We start from the raw sequence: 17,083 nt of genomic DNA, 5'->3' as shown, positions 1-17,083 counted from the left end.
TAACTCAAACTCAGCTAGTATACAACGATATATATGTAAACAGCAACATACATCTACATATGTGGATATACATGTTTTGATACGTTTAGAAGAGATACATCGGCGGAATTTTATGCGGGTTGCCTCTTTCATCCACAAATGCTTGACCCAAACCACCAAAAGCCACCGGAGCGCAAATAAAATTCATTCCCGTGTTTACCCGGTGGCCATTGCAATTGCGGCGTATATATACATATACGAAAAGCGGATGTGCGCGATGCTGCATCCACTTTTAACCCCTGACCCTACATTCACATACGTATATACGTAGATCGTATCCAAGCATTACTTTTACAACACTCACCAGCCACAGCAACCCAACCCTTTTTACGTTTTTCTCCCTCAGCAAAATTCTCTAGTTACCCAATACTCAAAGTGCACGGCTTACTAACGGCTGGATCTGCAAATTACACGAAATTGAAAGAATAACCGATGTGGATGACCGACAATACTTTTTAGATTTTTCAGTGAAATCTACTCGACTTTTTTTTTTTACTTTTTAATTAAATGTGAGAGAAAGTAGAAAATTTGTTGTCGCCGGCAGATTCAAAACTTACGTATATACATCCGGTACTTTTTTGAATTTATTCCACACGATTGTCATATTTAAATTAGTCTTATAACTTTTAACTTTTGAATTTAATTTTGTGGCACTTAGTCAAATTTACTTGAGTTTATGATAATTATTATTGTGATAGAATTTAAAATTTATTTCTCTATTTGATTTGATCCTCGAGAGGAATATTTTAAATTATCTAAATGACGTTGTAATTCAAATAAGCGAGAGTTAAACTATTGATTTCAGATATTATATTATTTATTAATTTCCCTTTTTATACAACTATTCAGAGATTTATATTTAAACTTTATAGAGACGGAATGGAGTGGAATAATAATGCTGATAATTTCTTCAGAAGAACTGGGCCGATAATCGATGTGTTGATTTATTCTTGACTAAACTGTTGTAAGAAATAATAAAGACACCAAGTGAACTGAAATTGAAGGTAAGCATTGTGGAAACTTTATTTTCACAAAGAATCTGCGCGGTAAAGAAAGAATTGTAAATCATAACAAAAGATGAAAATAAGGAGCAATTTGTCGTGACAATGAAATGATCTTCATTAATGCAACTTCGAGAGAAACTTAGTATTGATAGACAATTAGAATTAAAATTTTTTGATCCTAAAAGTAGTAAAAATAAAGACCTTTTAAATTTGATAAATCGAATTTTAAACTCTTAGAAAACTTTGAAGAATTCTAGTAAAGAAAATTGAACAAAAAAATTCTAAACCGAAGTCATTTCTTTCACGAAAAAACCGTGTGATAAAATTTAGTACAAACGAGTATCCATCTACTAAATGGACTGTAGTAACATGTAGGACAGTACCATGTATATACAAAAAATAAGATGCCATTTAATACACTCGCTAGTAAAATGACAACATGATAAATTACACATGGAGGGAAAAAATTGAGCTTCTACTATTTTTGATGGGAGTTATTTTATCATAGCACCGTAAACAATCGATATACTGATTTACTAACAGTTAAAATACGTGTAGCATTAATTTTTATTCTTCTCACCATTTTTGAAAACTTTTAGAAATTACTGATTAATGAAGTCTTAATTTTTGTGAATATTTATTTTAATGAAGAATATTTTCGCGGTAATAAACAAAAAAGTTTGAAATTTTTTTTTTGTATATGTTTAGAAAAGAAACATTTAAAAAAAGCAATTTTCGTAAAAATGAATTCATAAATTTCTACTTAACTTAGCATTTGAATAATTTCTACTGAGAAGCAAATAATTAACTAAGTAAGTAGAAAAGGAATATAAGTTTTAAGACGATAAGCCGCTATTTGTTAAAATATTTAGCAATGAATACAAATATAAATCATGCAATCATAGCAACCATACAGATACCAGAGAGACAGAGGCATAGTTTAATCTTATCATATTATAAATAATATTTTATTCAAATTGTACTAATAAAATTATTATTATTATTGTTACCGTAAAAAAATTTATTCCCTTATCCATAAAAGTTTAAATTGGAATTTCAATCAAGGTACTCCGACTTTTTTTATTGTTAATCTCATAAAGATTATAATGCATGAATGAAAAAATGGAGCACTCGATATTAAAAAAGATAAAAATTAACGAGCAGAAGACCGGAAATTCTCGTACTAATATTACATTTAATATCGGTATATCGGAAATTTAACCGTGAAATAACTTAAACTCAATTGAAGCCGCATTTGATTGAGTCAAAAGCGATCAATTTTTAACAAAAGTTTAATTTCAAATTCAGTAATCGGATTACCTTTTCATGAAGTAATAATTACAGTAGATTAAGTCAATGAAAAGGAATATGTTATGAAATGAACATTATAACATTTACATTAACTTTAAATTTATTTACTAAACGATAAAAGACGCCTTCTGCCCTCTTTGCTTTTGTCTACGTTGCAAAATAAATATAATTCAAAAAAAAAATAAAATTTTGAACATGGCAATTATCTTTTGCCGAAAATGCAAAGTACTTTTGTAAGTTTGTGTTTTGTTAATAAGCTAATATGAAGCTCTGATGCCAGTATTAAAACATTATGAAAAAAAAAAAAATATATACACTGACATTAAACTATTTTGATTCAAGAAAAATAGTCCTTCCAAGAAACTGATTTTAAAGACAACCAGTTATTGCATTTTAAGAATTTTTTGGCTTGAGTCTCGTGATCTTGGCTCAAGAGACCAATATCTTCTGTCGATAACTTTTCTGACTTGATTCAAGAGTATGTTATCTTCCACTGATACAGTTAAATTCTTCATCAAGGGACAACTTTTAAAAACTAACAATAATTTAATTTTTTTCTGACAAATTTATAGTTTTTATTCAAAAATTAGCTTTTTTTATTCAAAATATCCAAAAAATCTTTTAAAAAACGAAATTTTTACTTCAAAACATTCTGAAACGTATTTAAGACTTTTTGAAGAAGGTAGCAGATATCTGAAAATTTTTTGTTCTAACGGTATTTTTGAAACAAGTCGGTAATATTTTATATCAACGTTACCACACATCTTCATCAACGAGAAAAAAAAATTTTTGGATGAAGTATGTAAATGGGTCATTCCATGCCAACTCGACAAATTTTTTACCCGACCCCCTTCGATTTCGCTCAAAGTTTTGTATTTTTTTCTACCCCCCAAAAGACATCTTTAGAAATTATTTCAGTTTTTTTTACCCAACCCAAAAAAAGTTACGAATTTTTGAAAAAAACCGTTCTTTTTTTTTTAAATTGCTAGAACTTTTTCAAAAATTGACCGATTGGGACTAAACACATTCGAAAATTTTTCATTAATGTAGTTTTTAGAAAAAAATTTCAGAAGCCCGGTTCTATGAAATATTTCAGTTTTTTTTAAATAACCGTTATCTTCTCGAAGTCTGACAACTTTTATTATTTTTTTTTTTTATTCAAAAAAACTTCAACTAATTTTACAAAAATCCACGCTAGTTTCGAGATGTTCCGACAATCGCTTCTAATTTTTTTTTTTAATTAAAAAAAAAGTTTGTTTCAAATTTGGCTTATTTTATGTGACTTTATTATGAAATTTTATTGGCTTCCTTGTGAAACTTCAGAAGTTGAAAAATAAAATTTTATTCGAAAATTTTAAGTGGTTATCGTCCGAAAAATTGTTTTTTTTTTTTTTTTTTTTTTTTTCTCCAAAAAAGTAAGGAAAAGTAATTTTATTCACTTTATGACCGTTTTTTTTCTCTCGTACCGAAAAATGGCAACTTTCAAAATGAAGTAGGCTTAGAAATTACCCCTAACTTATAAAACATCAGTTAAAAGAAAGCCCTCGCGAGCAAGTTTGCAGTATTTATCTTGAAAGCTGTGTTGATAAAATAAAACTATTCTGTAGAATTTTTTACTCATTTAAAAATTATAATTTATTGATACGCGAGTTAACTTTTTGAATAAAAAAAACTAATTATCTCGAAACAAGATAAGATTGTGACAAACATATTTTTTTTGAATCAATTAGCTTATTTCAGTGTATAAATATAAATGATCAACAATCAAAAATCATATTATAGATTGTACATTATTCAACAAGAACGTAAATTCGAGCTTCACAATAATAGCATTATTCCAATGACGTTACAAATGTATTGATGGGGTTTCGCTTAACACTCGCTTCTGGTGGTTTCAGTTTGTATATTGCTGGGTATAATGATGAGCGCTGGTCAGATTGGTTTCACTAGATTGTGTTATTTAATTAAGGATAGTCCAGTTAGATTTGATTGATCATGATAATAAATATCAGAACCAGATGCGGGTGTATAATAACAATGAACGAAACCCCAGATATTTAACTCACGAATAGAGAGCAGAGAGGTTCATCGTCCGATATCGTACCGTGTCGCCTACCTTCTTCTCCCATTGAAGAACATAGGGCACTGGATGCTCACCGGGGAACTCAACATGACAATTGAAGACTACGCTTTCACCCAAAATAGCTGTTATATGCACTGCATCCTGATGACAGAGACCTGAAAATTTCAAGTGTTTTTAGTTATCATGAAACAAGTGTTTCTATCACAATGTAACAGTGTAACTATCACAATTTGTGTTTTATAATTTCTTTTTTTTTTGTTTTTTTTTTTTTCAATTAATTTTTTTATCTACTACAATGATAGTTAAGTGTGATGAAATTGAGATAGAAAAAATTTAACAAATTTTTCAAAACGTGCTTCAAATTTTTTAATTCAAGTTCAAGAAATTTGCCGAGAAATATTTTAATCATGAATACTAGTTTTTTTAATGGGACATTCAAATCATAGTAATAGTTATTAATTTTATTTTACATAAAAAGTACAAAATTTTTTAATTTAATAATTCGCAATCCTAAATCAACGAATAACTAACCTAAAATGATATTAAAGTTTATATAAGAAACACGTCTGCGCTAACTTCGCGATTTTCTAGCCGATGATGATCCCTCGTATAGCCAATTCAGTTTTTCAGATCTTTGCGTTGACAAAACAATTGTCTCTACTAAAAAAAACTGTATATGCTTACAAGAGCTATCCACTGTATAATAAAGCTAAATAAATAAATCCTTAAGGGGCAAAACCAGTGTGAAATTTTCAAAAAATCGATTTTTTTCATATTTCGATAGGTTATCGAAAATCGATAGGTTATACCTTTAAAAATAACATATTAGAATTTCAAATCGATATCTCAAAGAGTTTTTGAGTTACAGCCATTTAAAGAGTAGCCGCTCGGCAGGTAGAATAGGATCATTTTATTTTTAAACGCGTTTTTCTAGAAACAGCATTTTTCGAATTTGCTAGAGTGATTACTCAACGACAAATGATCCGATCACTACCAAATTTTTTTCTGCATGTTCTGTATATAATTCTCCATACGATGACCCTCCAGTTTTTAATCTGATCATAAATCGAATTTTGGCAGGCCAAAAACGACCAAAATTTTGGGTAAAATTCAACTTTTTTTTTTTTTTTAAACGCCGCCATTTTGTCAATTTTTGATATTTTTTTTCGACCGTGGGTCATCGTACGGACAATATCTTCTAGTTTAACGAGAATTTTTTTTTTTTTTGGTTTTATCCACGGAGAAGGCCGGAATCACTCCAGCAGTGGAGGACCTTTTTTTTAGCGCCGTCGGAGATCGCGTGTAACTCGAAAAATATTTAATTTTTTTCTTCGAAAATTTTACTGTATATTCTTAAAATATGTATTAATATACCCTTAAAATTTTAAAACAATTTATACAGGAGTTTTTTTAAATCAAATAACTGAATCGTTATTTTGACAAAACATCATTTGAGGATACGTTGGATCGTTAAATAGTAATTTTTAGAAAAAATAAATTTTTAACAAAAGAACGCTATTTATACATTAACTATATATTGGAGAGATATAAATGTTATTCGATAATAGATGATTGGTAACTCGAAATATTTTACAAAAATTTCTTATTATAGAAAAATTTACTGTGATTTACAATTAAAAAAAAAAATAGATTTAATAAATTAGGTACGAAGGTTAACAATAACTTGACTTTGTAATTCGAATATGTAACTTACTGTAGGCATAATTAACACTAAAAATAATACAATTCTCATAAGATTAACGTTTGAATAAAATAAATATATTTTTTTTATTCTAGTGTAGTAAATACAAACATGCAATATGTTGCAAAGTCTTGAGTTTCTCACGTATTTTTAAAAATTTATGCAAGAATGACAGGAAGAGCAGAAATATATTCAGTAGGGGAACGAAGAATAGTGAGAATAGATAAAGAAAATTGCTGTCATAATTCGACAAATTCTCACACTCTAAGAACATTTAATTATCACAATCACAAGGTAATTAAATAATAACACAACAAAAAGATAAACAGCTATAGGCAAGTGATAAAAAGATGAAGGATTATTTCCGAGGAATAAGGGTTGAGCCGAAGAAATGTTTTATGATTTTCTAACAAAGTTACGAATTGTGATCAATAGCGTTAGTGATGTAAGACATGTGACTAATTATTAGTTGCAAGTTACAAATTATAAATTACCTGGTGTGATGAGTAAAACAACCCCAAGTAGAAACGTTCCAACGAGCATATCCGTGAATTGTCGGAAGCCTCTGCACCTTCGTAACCTTCTTCTCTCCATCCTCTCGTTCTCTTGATCCACATTCTCAACTACACTTGCCTCACTACTAAGATTGTTAAACGAGGCTTTCAAACTCTCTTGTCGATGGCTTTGCTGCTTCAAACTCACAAACTTGTCCTGAATAAGATACGGCCACGTAATGCTGTCATGGACCGTCGATTGACGCTTGCTCCGTGTTTTGCCGATCCCAAGACAGGTGGGCTGTCCGGAAGTGAAGCCTGCTGTTGTCCAGGGAATCGATCTGAAATTAAAAAATTTTTTTATTATGATATGTCCTATCAATTTTCGATTACTTGTGGGGCTTTGTTAACACTTCATTAATTACAATAATAATTTTATTGAATTATTACTTGGATCAAGTATTTTATTTTCTTACAAACCGAGAAAAAATTTTCTTTATTGTAAAAGAAACTCTTAATTCAAGAATATTAGAAATTTAATTTTTTTAATTAGGATTTTTAAAATTTTGTTAATTTAGAAAGATATTAAAACTTTAATCAGATAACCTCCCCTATGAAAAAAAAATATATCAAACACATATGGTACGGATATATCCCAGAATATATCCAAATAGGTAAATCTATGTATATATGTGTCATATATGCTTCATATATTTTTAGTTCCAAAAACTTTCAATAGGTGGTGCAGGTTTGCAAAATTTTCTCTATACTGAAGAGCTGCCTCAGAAGTTATAGGTTCTGATTAAGGATAAATTGATCGATTTATAGTTTCAGAGTTATATGCGCTTCATATATTTTGCACATATATAAATCATATATGACTATTATCAACGTTCTAATTAGCAAATTGTCCAACTCCATTTTAGAGAATCTTCCATTTTTACGAAAATACAATTAGTTCGAAATTTATTATCACTTTAAAAAACCATTTAATATTTAATAGAGGTATAATATTTTGGTTAGGATCATTCAAATAATTTATAATTGGACTATTACTACATCAAAATGTTAAAAAATCACCCTCTTAAAAAAAAAGGAGTTAAACCAATTGCTAATTATATCGTTGATATATGTATAAATTTCCTCATTCCGAGATATCCTGAAATATATTTTGGGAATCATTTTCAAATTTCATTCTATTTAGACATTTTCATATTATTAAAAGTAAGTGGTAATAAGATTTCTAAATTTCTTGCCTTAAATCGACGTATTAAATGTTCCAAGATGTATCGTGAAAATAGATACAAGGGAAGGAAGTATTAAACTAAACTATCGAATGTTAGTTAAATACTCGACATTTATCGCTCTGCATAGGAAACTTTGGACTACCTCTCACCATCTATCTACTGAACTATTTACTGGTGATAAAATTTGTTTCACTAAAATGAAGAAAATATAAAATAAAATCGAAAACAAGAATAATTTAAGATTAACTAGTACCATCAGTTTGCTTAAAATAAATTGTTCTTCTACTTTCAATATTTGAGACAATAAATTCATTTTCTTAGTTCCAATAAAATTTTTCTTGTACCTGAAGAAATAGTTTCTTGATTAGAGCTAAAATTTCAATAAATTAGAAAATATTTTAGGGAAAACTTCAAAATTTCGCGGTTTTTTCAAATGTTTTATAGCCATTGTTTAAAAAGAGTCAACTTAATAGTTAGCAATTAGTTCCAATCTTAATACTAATCCTTTGTCTAGTCTATTAGTAAAAATCACTTTTTCCGGTATAGAACACATAATTTGCTAAAACATCAAAAGAATTTTCAATTGACATAATCCTCATCGTTTAATGGCATTAAAATCTCAAAATTACAACAAAAACTAGACTTTGAACTGATCAAAGTTGACATGCTTCAGTTATCTGATCACTGCATACTACATACTACACAGTAAATAGAAGCACATGATAATTTATGCTATCCGTCTTCGATGATTACCAAGCTAATGCAATAAAGTTTACTACAGTGTTTCGGTTCCGCTGGAACTAGTAGGAGTAGTTAGTTTAAGGCTGAATACGTCAACATTAGCTTTATTGATGAATCCGTTGATGTACTAGGGACGACACTGTCATATATTATAGACTTAACGGCATCTTACACATGTAACATAAGTTTCGGTAGTTGGTTTAAAAACTTATCGATCATGAATCATGATTAAAGTTGTGACACTTTGTACACGGATCAAAAGTTTGGAACCAAAATTTCATTTTTCAAATTAAAACTTATGAAAACTAGAGATAAATTATATGAAAATCAAATTATCTAACACTATAAATAATTTCAAATCAATTTATTGATCTAATAACTAATAACTATCGATAAATCCGAATATTTGTTTTTAATTTATTATTGTAAATGAGTTTATCACTTGAATTTAGTTTATTCATCAATAATTATTAACCAATATTGACCGAACGATAAATTTATTATTCCTCGGTTGTTTTCAATCTGGTTTTATTGAAATTAGTTTCATTAAGGTCAAATGTGTGTTTGTAATAAGGCTTGTCAAAATACTAACACCATAATTATTTTCAAAACATTCAACTAGTTTATTTTGTAAGTTGTAATTGTTATTGATAGTTATGGAGCTGCAGAACTTTTTGCGAAACCACACTTAGTGATATTTATGTTTTATTTTGTATTTTTTTATCAATCATAATTTCAGTGGGTAACATATGATTGCGGTAAAACGCGCTAGCAAAAGACTAATCGTGTTCTTCACCTGCGTTACTCAAGTAACCAACTTCTCACCCATTTCAGTTAGCTGGCGGTATGTGTACGTTATAACTTTTTGTGCGACATATGTTACAAATGCGCCAGCTATCTTTCAAACAAATACGAGGAAATATTATTTACGGACAGTTTAAATGTTTCATTTGCTGTGTAATACAAACTTTCATGAATAGCAGAAAGTTAAATCTTTAACACCACAATTGATGAAAAAATGGTGTTTTTTTGTGTAATTATAACCATATCTCTTAAACGCTTACCTTGAATAAACTTGAAAATGAGCAAAATCGGTGTATTAGTTCAGGAATGCCACCTATTTAACATTATCAAAATTGCAAACTACTTTCAATAAGTTTATTGAAATTATTTAACTTGTTCATTATGATAATTTTCAATAGTTCCATTAAAATGTGAAGTTATTTTATAAAAACTATTCTATAAAATCTATCTTCCATTATTTTTATGCTTTTTGTAATAATTATCACACTGAGAAAACAATTCATTTAAATGAAATGAGGCTCGTTAACTATAAATAAATCTCTTATTTAAACATCATCAGAAATATTTATTTGATACAAATAAATTTATTTATTTGAGACAAAGTTATAGTATATTTGAATGAAATCCAGATTTGTTTATAGTTAACAAATATTTCTTTGGTGCTAACAATCGTATATTTCAACCAAATCAGATTTGTTAACTATAAATAAATGGTATGTTTGAATATACTCAAAGCAATGATTTTTAGTTTTAGGTTAGGAAAGTTTAAAAGTGGTCATATCGAACGTTTGGGGTAAAATGGGCATTTCTTTTGGAATTATTAATTATACTAAAATGAACAATGACAATAAAGTTAGCCGACATCTAAAAATTTTTAGAATTTTTTTTATTGAAAAAAATTTTACAAAAAAATTTTTTTTTTTAATTTCATTTGTAAAAAATTCGAAAAACTGTAAGTGCAATTAAAAAAAAATATTATTTAGTTCTAATTTAACACATTAAGCAAAATAAAAAAATAAAAAATGTCGACTAACTTTATTGTTATAAATTAACAGACATCTGTAAATTTTTTCGACTTTTATAACAATAAAATTATTATGAAAAAATTTTAATTAAAAAATTTCACATGTTAAAATTAATAAAAATTATAAGTGAAAATTTTTAGAAGCATTTTTTTATTGTAATTAAGATCAATAAGTGAATTGATATTATAATAAAATAAATATAAAAGAAATAGTGGTTGGTCACGAAAAAAGTCAAATGTAAACAATACTCTTACATTCAAAAATAGCGACATAAAGCGTAATTTACTTGAAGCGAGATTTGTTAATAGTTAACAAATCTTTATTTGAATGAAATAAATGAGTCGATTCAATTAAATAAACCAAAACGAAGTAGTATTTGATTTAAAGTAATATATATTCAAATAAAAGAAATTTGTTAACATTAAATAAATATTTTTGATTCATTTCAAATAAATCTGTCCATTTGAGTCAAACAAACCGTTTTCTCAGTGCAGAGACAAAACTCAAACTTCCAACAAAAAATTAATTGAAACACTGGATACAAATAGATTTAAATAATAAAACAGCAACAATATTGATCTTTATAAGAATAGTGAAATCATAAAGCAATAAGATACATGCAACGGATGTCTCTTTTTCTGACAATTACTGTCAATAGCACAAGTATCGATCAAACATTCAACATACATTATATTAGTTTCTCCTAGCTATTTATAAGTTCTGTAACATCGCTAAAAGTATTATCTTTTCTCCCATTGATTCTTATGATAATATGATTGTCATTGAAACAACAATTTCGAAAATGGCAAAGTTTTTACGAGTTTCTAATTAGATAAAGTAAATATATATAGTTGTCGCAGAGACGCAGGGACTCTTGACAATAGGTAGCTAATGGATTACGAAACATAGGACTACTTTTAATTAAATTACCTCTCGTCATCGAGAGAAGAAACTTCCGCTGAACATTTATTCTCTAAGGGCTGCAAAAATCTTCGTGAACTCTTAGTTCTTCTAGATGTCGTTTTATGGATAAGCCGCCGGTGGAGGTCCGTGGCCTGTAGCCCTCCTCCGCCCTCCATTCCCCAGCTCCCATAGTACCTTAAATACAGAAATTACTTTTTATTAAAATATGCTTTATAAAAAAAGTTGTGATTTATATTAACAAGAAAACAATTTGTCGCAGTGAAAAAAACTACGCAGTAAAAAATGTATTTTTGTCATGTCAACCGCGAAAGTTGGATTTTCGAGCAACATACAGAGGGCGCAAAGAATACGATTTCTCGCAATCTATAGTTTAGTTAATTTACTTCGCACTAGTATCGAAAAGTAACTTCTCTCTCTCTATCTGTCTTTACATTTCTGCACGACTACGCTAAAATACGTTATAGATGAGTCGAATTATCTTTTAATTCGACAAACGTCCGGGGGGTGGAGTAAAAATCGCAAAAAGAATCTTAGCGACAGTTGAATCTTGTAAACAACTTCAACAAATACGTACGTTTAATCCATCGCTATTTAATCTCGTGTGACATAATTCTTGTGTCTTTAAATAAAATAAACAGTGATTGAAAATTTTTGACTGTTCTCTCAAATCCAACTTCCGCAATTGATATGACAAAAAATTATGTTCGATACTTTGTGCTCAAAGGTAGGGATTCTGACAAACTTGAAGTGAAGGCACACGTTTGAGGCTATGGATAGATTCTCATCAAGACCTCGTACTAAATAACTCGGTCTTGATAAGAATGCACCCACAGCCTCAAACTTATGACGTCACTTCAAGCCGTCAAAATCCCTACCTTTGCACACATGTATCGAAAATAACTATTTACATTATTCAAAAACAGTTTGAATTAAAAATTTTTATGTGTTTAAGTAACACTTTTTTTTGTACTACTGTTGATGAAAATGAATCTGATCAATGGCAGATAATACTTATTTTGTGTTCATTCTTAAAAGGTATAAAATTTTTTGTTAATTTTTTGGGGCAATATTTTAACACAAAATTTTTGTGTTAAAAAGTTAACAAGTTATTTGTTTATTTATCTATTATAATAAAGGCAAATATTTTATAATACAGGCAGAAATTGATATTGTTTTGTCAAAAAATTAATTAATTCCTGAGCCAAGAGGCATTTAATAGATTTGATGTTCTATGTAATTTAAGTTTTTTTATACTGTTTCAACTCTGTTTGGTACGAGTATCTACTATGAGAAAAGAAAAGAAAGAAAATTAAGAAACTTTACCCGGGATTGAAAGCATAAATAAGATATGTGTTGTGAAGAAAATTAAGCTTTAAATTTGATTAAATTTTGAGAACACTTTTATTCAGTAATTACGGAGCCGTCATAGAAGATAATGTTTAAATTTTGTATACATTTTTCATCTGTCTTTGAGTTTATGGATAAAGCAGTAGATATAAAAAAATTTATAAAAATATTTCTCAAAATAAAGTCAGTCAGTTTACTAATTTTAATGAAGATGACGATGTTTCACTAAATTAAGAGACAAAGGAAACGTGAGCGATCAACGAAAAACGCTACTGCGATCAAAGCGTGGAAAAGAATAAAATCTTTGATCTTACGTGCAGGATCGCCTCAAGCATTTACTATCCTCAAGCTCAAAGACATAATTAAGTATTCTCATCAAGAAATCAATTGACTGAGAGAGCGCTTTGAAGTAGTATAAGTAATTATAAGTCTTGTTATTATTGAAATCTTTCATCGCATTTTCTTTCAGTCTCAATAGCTAATTTGAAATCTGAATAAAAATTTTATCGGAGAGCATAAAGTTGCTTTAATTTTTAGCTGATTGATTATAAAGCATGAAAAGTTACAAGTTATAGTTCTCGTATTAAGGAACTTCTCTTGTTTAGAAATCTTAGAAAAATTTTTACATATCTATGAAATTCAAAATTAAAAGAGTGTTTTTTCAAGGATTTTTTAAAACACATCGTTAAACATGCTCTTCTCAAAATTACTTTTTTTCAAAACAGTGGGCATATTATCTCAGGTTCTATACTAAATCAACTTACATGAAATCATTATTACATTTCTTTATCGCCTAAACTAGATGAGTAAAAAAATGTCAATTTCAATTACTTTTAAAAAATTCAGTAATGTCAAAAAAAACAGGTAAAAAATACCTTTTTCTAAAACTTCTGACATTTTGCGAAAAAAATTTTTTTGACTTCACCCCTCTGCGAACTATGTCAGCCCCGAGTAAAAACGGATTTGGTCGCACTATTTTGCTCGGCTTCGCCTCAGGCATCATGGCGCGCAGTGCAGGAATCTCAACTTTCTGCCCTTGTAGTGTAATATACTATTAATTTGTTCCTATTGGGGTGCAGGCATGTTGCGGCGGTATTGCGGCATTTAAAATATTTTTTTTTAAATTCTTATCTGGTTGCGGGTGTGTTGTGGGCAGACGTAATGATATGATCGCCTTATATAGCAACATAGGCTTACAGAATACTATGTCTTCAGTTGCGGAGTTGGCAGCGACAACGTCTGGTGATCGAGAGGTCTAACCTTCGAGTCCCGTGGAAAGCAGAAATTTAACTAATAATAACTTGCGGTTTTTTCAGATACCTTCCGATTTGTGATTTAATTCTCAATATTGCCGTATGTAATTAGCTTAATTAGTTCTAAAATTGAAATTAATATTAAATAATTAAGATGTAAATGTCGGTTGTCTTAATTAATTTTTTTTTAACAATCGTGGAGCTATGTTTCGGCGGTGGTGCGGCGGTGTTGCAGCAGTGTTGCGGCGGTATTCTATATATTATATAGAAAGCGTGCAGCTGTGTTTCGGCTGAGTTGCGGCGGTGCTAAGAGAATCTAGTCTTTGCGTGCGGCGGAATTTCCTCCAAATGGCGGTGGTGCAGCGCTGTTGCGGCGGTCGTTCAAAATTTATTTTATTACGCGAAAAAATAAGATTTTATTTCTACTCTGGAGCATCTTACCTGAGTGAGAATCATTTTTTTTTTCTTATTTTAAATGACTAGAATCATGCACACAAGCTTATAACTTTTTGAATTATTTGATTTAAATATTTTGTTGTATAGTCAAGAAATATTAATAAATATCTCACAAAAATGTTTTTTCTTTCTTTTTACTGCACTTGACTAAACATATAAAATTTTGTGCCTCGAGAATAAAATATCCCTCTACACGGAAAGAAAATTATAGGAACTATTCCTATACTATTATAGAAACTATTTCTATATCGTTATGGGAACTAATCCCATAATATTATGGGAACTATTCCTATAATATTATGGGAATGGTTCCCATAATGCTATAGGAATCATTCCTATACTATTATAGGAATGGTTTCCATAATTTATGGGAACCATTCCCATAATAGTATAGGAATGGTTTCCACAATATATAGGTTTAAATCTTACGCGGAAAAAAAAATTGGGGCTGCCACATGATACATTCCTGTGGAAGATACATGACTCTCATGTGACAGTAACATGATTTTCATGTGGCAGGCAGTAATGGTTAAAACAACAATAATAATTAAATAATAATAATAATAATTTATATTATTAAGAGAATAAGAACAATTTTGTCTCCTGGATAGTCACATGATGAAATCGATTTTTCTAGTGAAATTTAGTGTCATTGCAAAGGATTTGACTTGAATTTGTGCCTTTTCAAGGTTTCATATCATTTTCGTCGATAGTCAATTTATGATGGTAGATATTTAGGTTGCATTCGAAAATGCTCTATCTCTAAACATATAATTGAGAAATGACCTTGTATCTTGTGAACTATTGACATTTTTAAAGATATAAGCTCATATTGATGTTACACTCATCGAGACCTTTCATTTGAGTACCCACATCAATTTTTCATATATTTTATATATATATATATATATATATATACATGAAAAATATATCAAAAATGCATGTGGGTGCTCAAATGAAAGCTCTTGATGAGTGTAACATCGGGATGAGCTTATATCTTCAAAAATGTCAATAGTTTACCAGATACAAGGTCATTTCTTCATTATGTATCTAGATACAGAGCATTTTCGAATGTAGCCTAAATTCTAATTATAATAAATTGACTATTGGTGAAAATGATATGAAACCTTGAAAAGGCTCAACTCCAAGCAAAAACCCATTTTATCACATAAATACACTGGCCACAAAATTTTCCTTATGCTCTTAATAATATAGATTATTATTATTATTGTTGTTTTAACTATTATTGCCTACACCATGAAAATCATGTGGCTGCCTCAATTTTTTTTTCCGTGTATATATTATAGGAATCATTTCGAACTCACTCCGCACGAAGATTTTATCTTTATTTTATTTTGAGAATGATTCCCATAATGGTATAGGAATGATTCCTATAATTATAGGAACAGTTCCTATAATTACCTGGGAACTGTTCCCATAAAATTATGGGAATAGTTCCCATATTTTTCTTTCCGTGTAATACTAAAAATTTTCAATTGTTCTTGATTAAAGTTATTGAAGTAAATGAATCTTAATTGGTTTTTCTAAATACATATTTTCTTAGACTCATCAATATTATCTTACCCCTGCCGTTTCGCCGCCACCACCGCTGTCCGTCTCGTCTATATATTCTGCTGGCGCCAACGTAAAATAATGTTCAGCCGCCACGAATTTCAAATACGAACATTACCTGAAACAAAAATACAGTTTGTCATTAATTATTGATGACTACTTTAAATAACTCATAATTAAATTATTAATTCTTCTTGACTGAAGTTTTTTGATCCTATCAAATATTTGTTTTCATAATTTTACCATTATATTTTTAATAATGTTATCAAGTTTTCATTGAAAATAATGTTTCTTACAATTGATATGAAATGCAAACTACCGACAAGTTATACCTCCGACTATTAATTTTCATACATTAGCATGTAAATAATAATGTATTAATGGAATATTGTATGCCGCCATAATCAATATAGTTAGAATGAATTTCTAACTAAAATTCAATTCACCCACAACATTTAGTTTAATTGCGTACAGTTTACTTAAAGATTATATGACATGTAATTAAATTGAGTAAACATTAAATACTCTATCGTTATACATTTTTTTAATTAAAATAAATCTTTCTCTCATGAGTATTTAATGTTCATTGTTAAACTCTTTATCTGAAACTTGCGGATTCACTAATATAATGATTTTCGGAAATGCCGAAGTCGTCAATTAAATTAACTCAGAAAAAGCTTTATTTTTACATCAACTGAATGTTCGACTTAGACGTTCATTTCAATTGAGACAGACTTCAAAAATTGAACAACTCATGAATGTCAGATGTTAATTAAATACAACAAAACTTTTTATCGGATTTTAATGGTTCTCATAAAATAACCATAAATGCAATTACTTTTTTGTGTCTTTAAGCTCTTTTTTTTCGAATATAAACGAATAGTGCATCTCTGATTTAAATAACTGCAATAAAAAAGAAAAGCTATTAAAATGTTCATAAGCACTCGAGGAAACGTTAAATAGTTTTTACAACAAAACGGGCCGTTCAATACACCGATACCAGATTAAATTGTTACAATAGCTATTTTCGGTTTCGGTGAATAGCATCGCTCTCATAACTATTTCGATTGCTTCGAAGATT

General features: G+C 29.1%; 1 protein-coding gene across 19 annotated transcripts in view; it reads right to left on the bottom strand.

Annotated features, from left to right (window-relative positions):
- LOC123270923 (protein turtle-like) overlaps window positions 1–17,083 on the bottom strand; it is a 190,642-nt gene that overhangs the window by 61,954 nt on the left and 111,605 nt on the right. For 15 of the 19 annotated variants that reach the window (XM_044737092.1, XM_044737088.1, XM_044737097.1 and 12 more), the window contains 4 exons: window positions 16,015–16,120; window positions 11,381–11,548; window positions 6,634–6,974; window positions 4,459–4,592 (listed from right to left, as the gene is read on the bottom strand). In XM_044737092.1, coding sequence (XP_044593027.1) covers window positions 4,459–4,592; window positions 6,634–6,974; window positions 11,381–11,529 — 624 coding nt within the window. In that variant the 5' untranslated portion in view covers window positions 11,530–11,548; window positions 16,015–16,120. Of the gene's footprint in view, window positions 1–4,420; window positions 4,593–6,633; window positions 6,975–11,380; window positions 11,549–16,014; window positions 16,121–17,083 lie in introns of those variants that run through there. The other 4 variants (XM_044737095.1, XM_044737096.1, XM_044737099.1 and 1 more) reach the window with 2 other exon arrangements.

Source organism: Cotesia glomerata, linkage group LG8, assembly GCF_020080835.1.
Source record: "Cotesia glomerata isolate CgM1 linkage group LG8, MPM_Cglom_v2.3, whole genome shotgun sequence".
NCBI lineage: Eukaryota > Metazoa > Arthropoda > Insecta > Hymenoptera > Braconidae > Cotesia > Cotesia glomerata.
The sequence above is the reverse complement of the archived record's forward strand: the minus strand, read 5'-3'. Positions and strand labels throughout refer to the sequence as shown.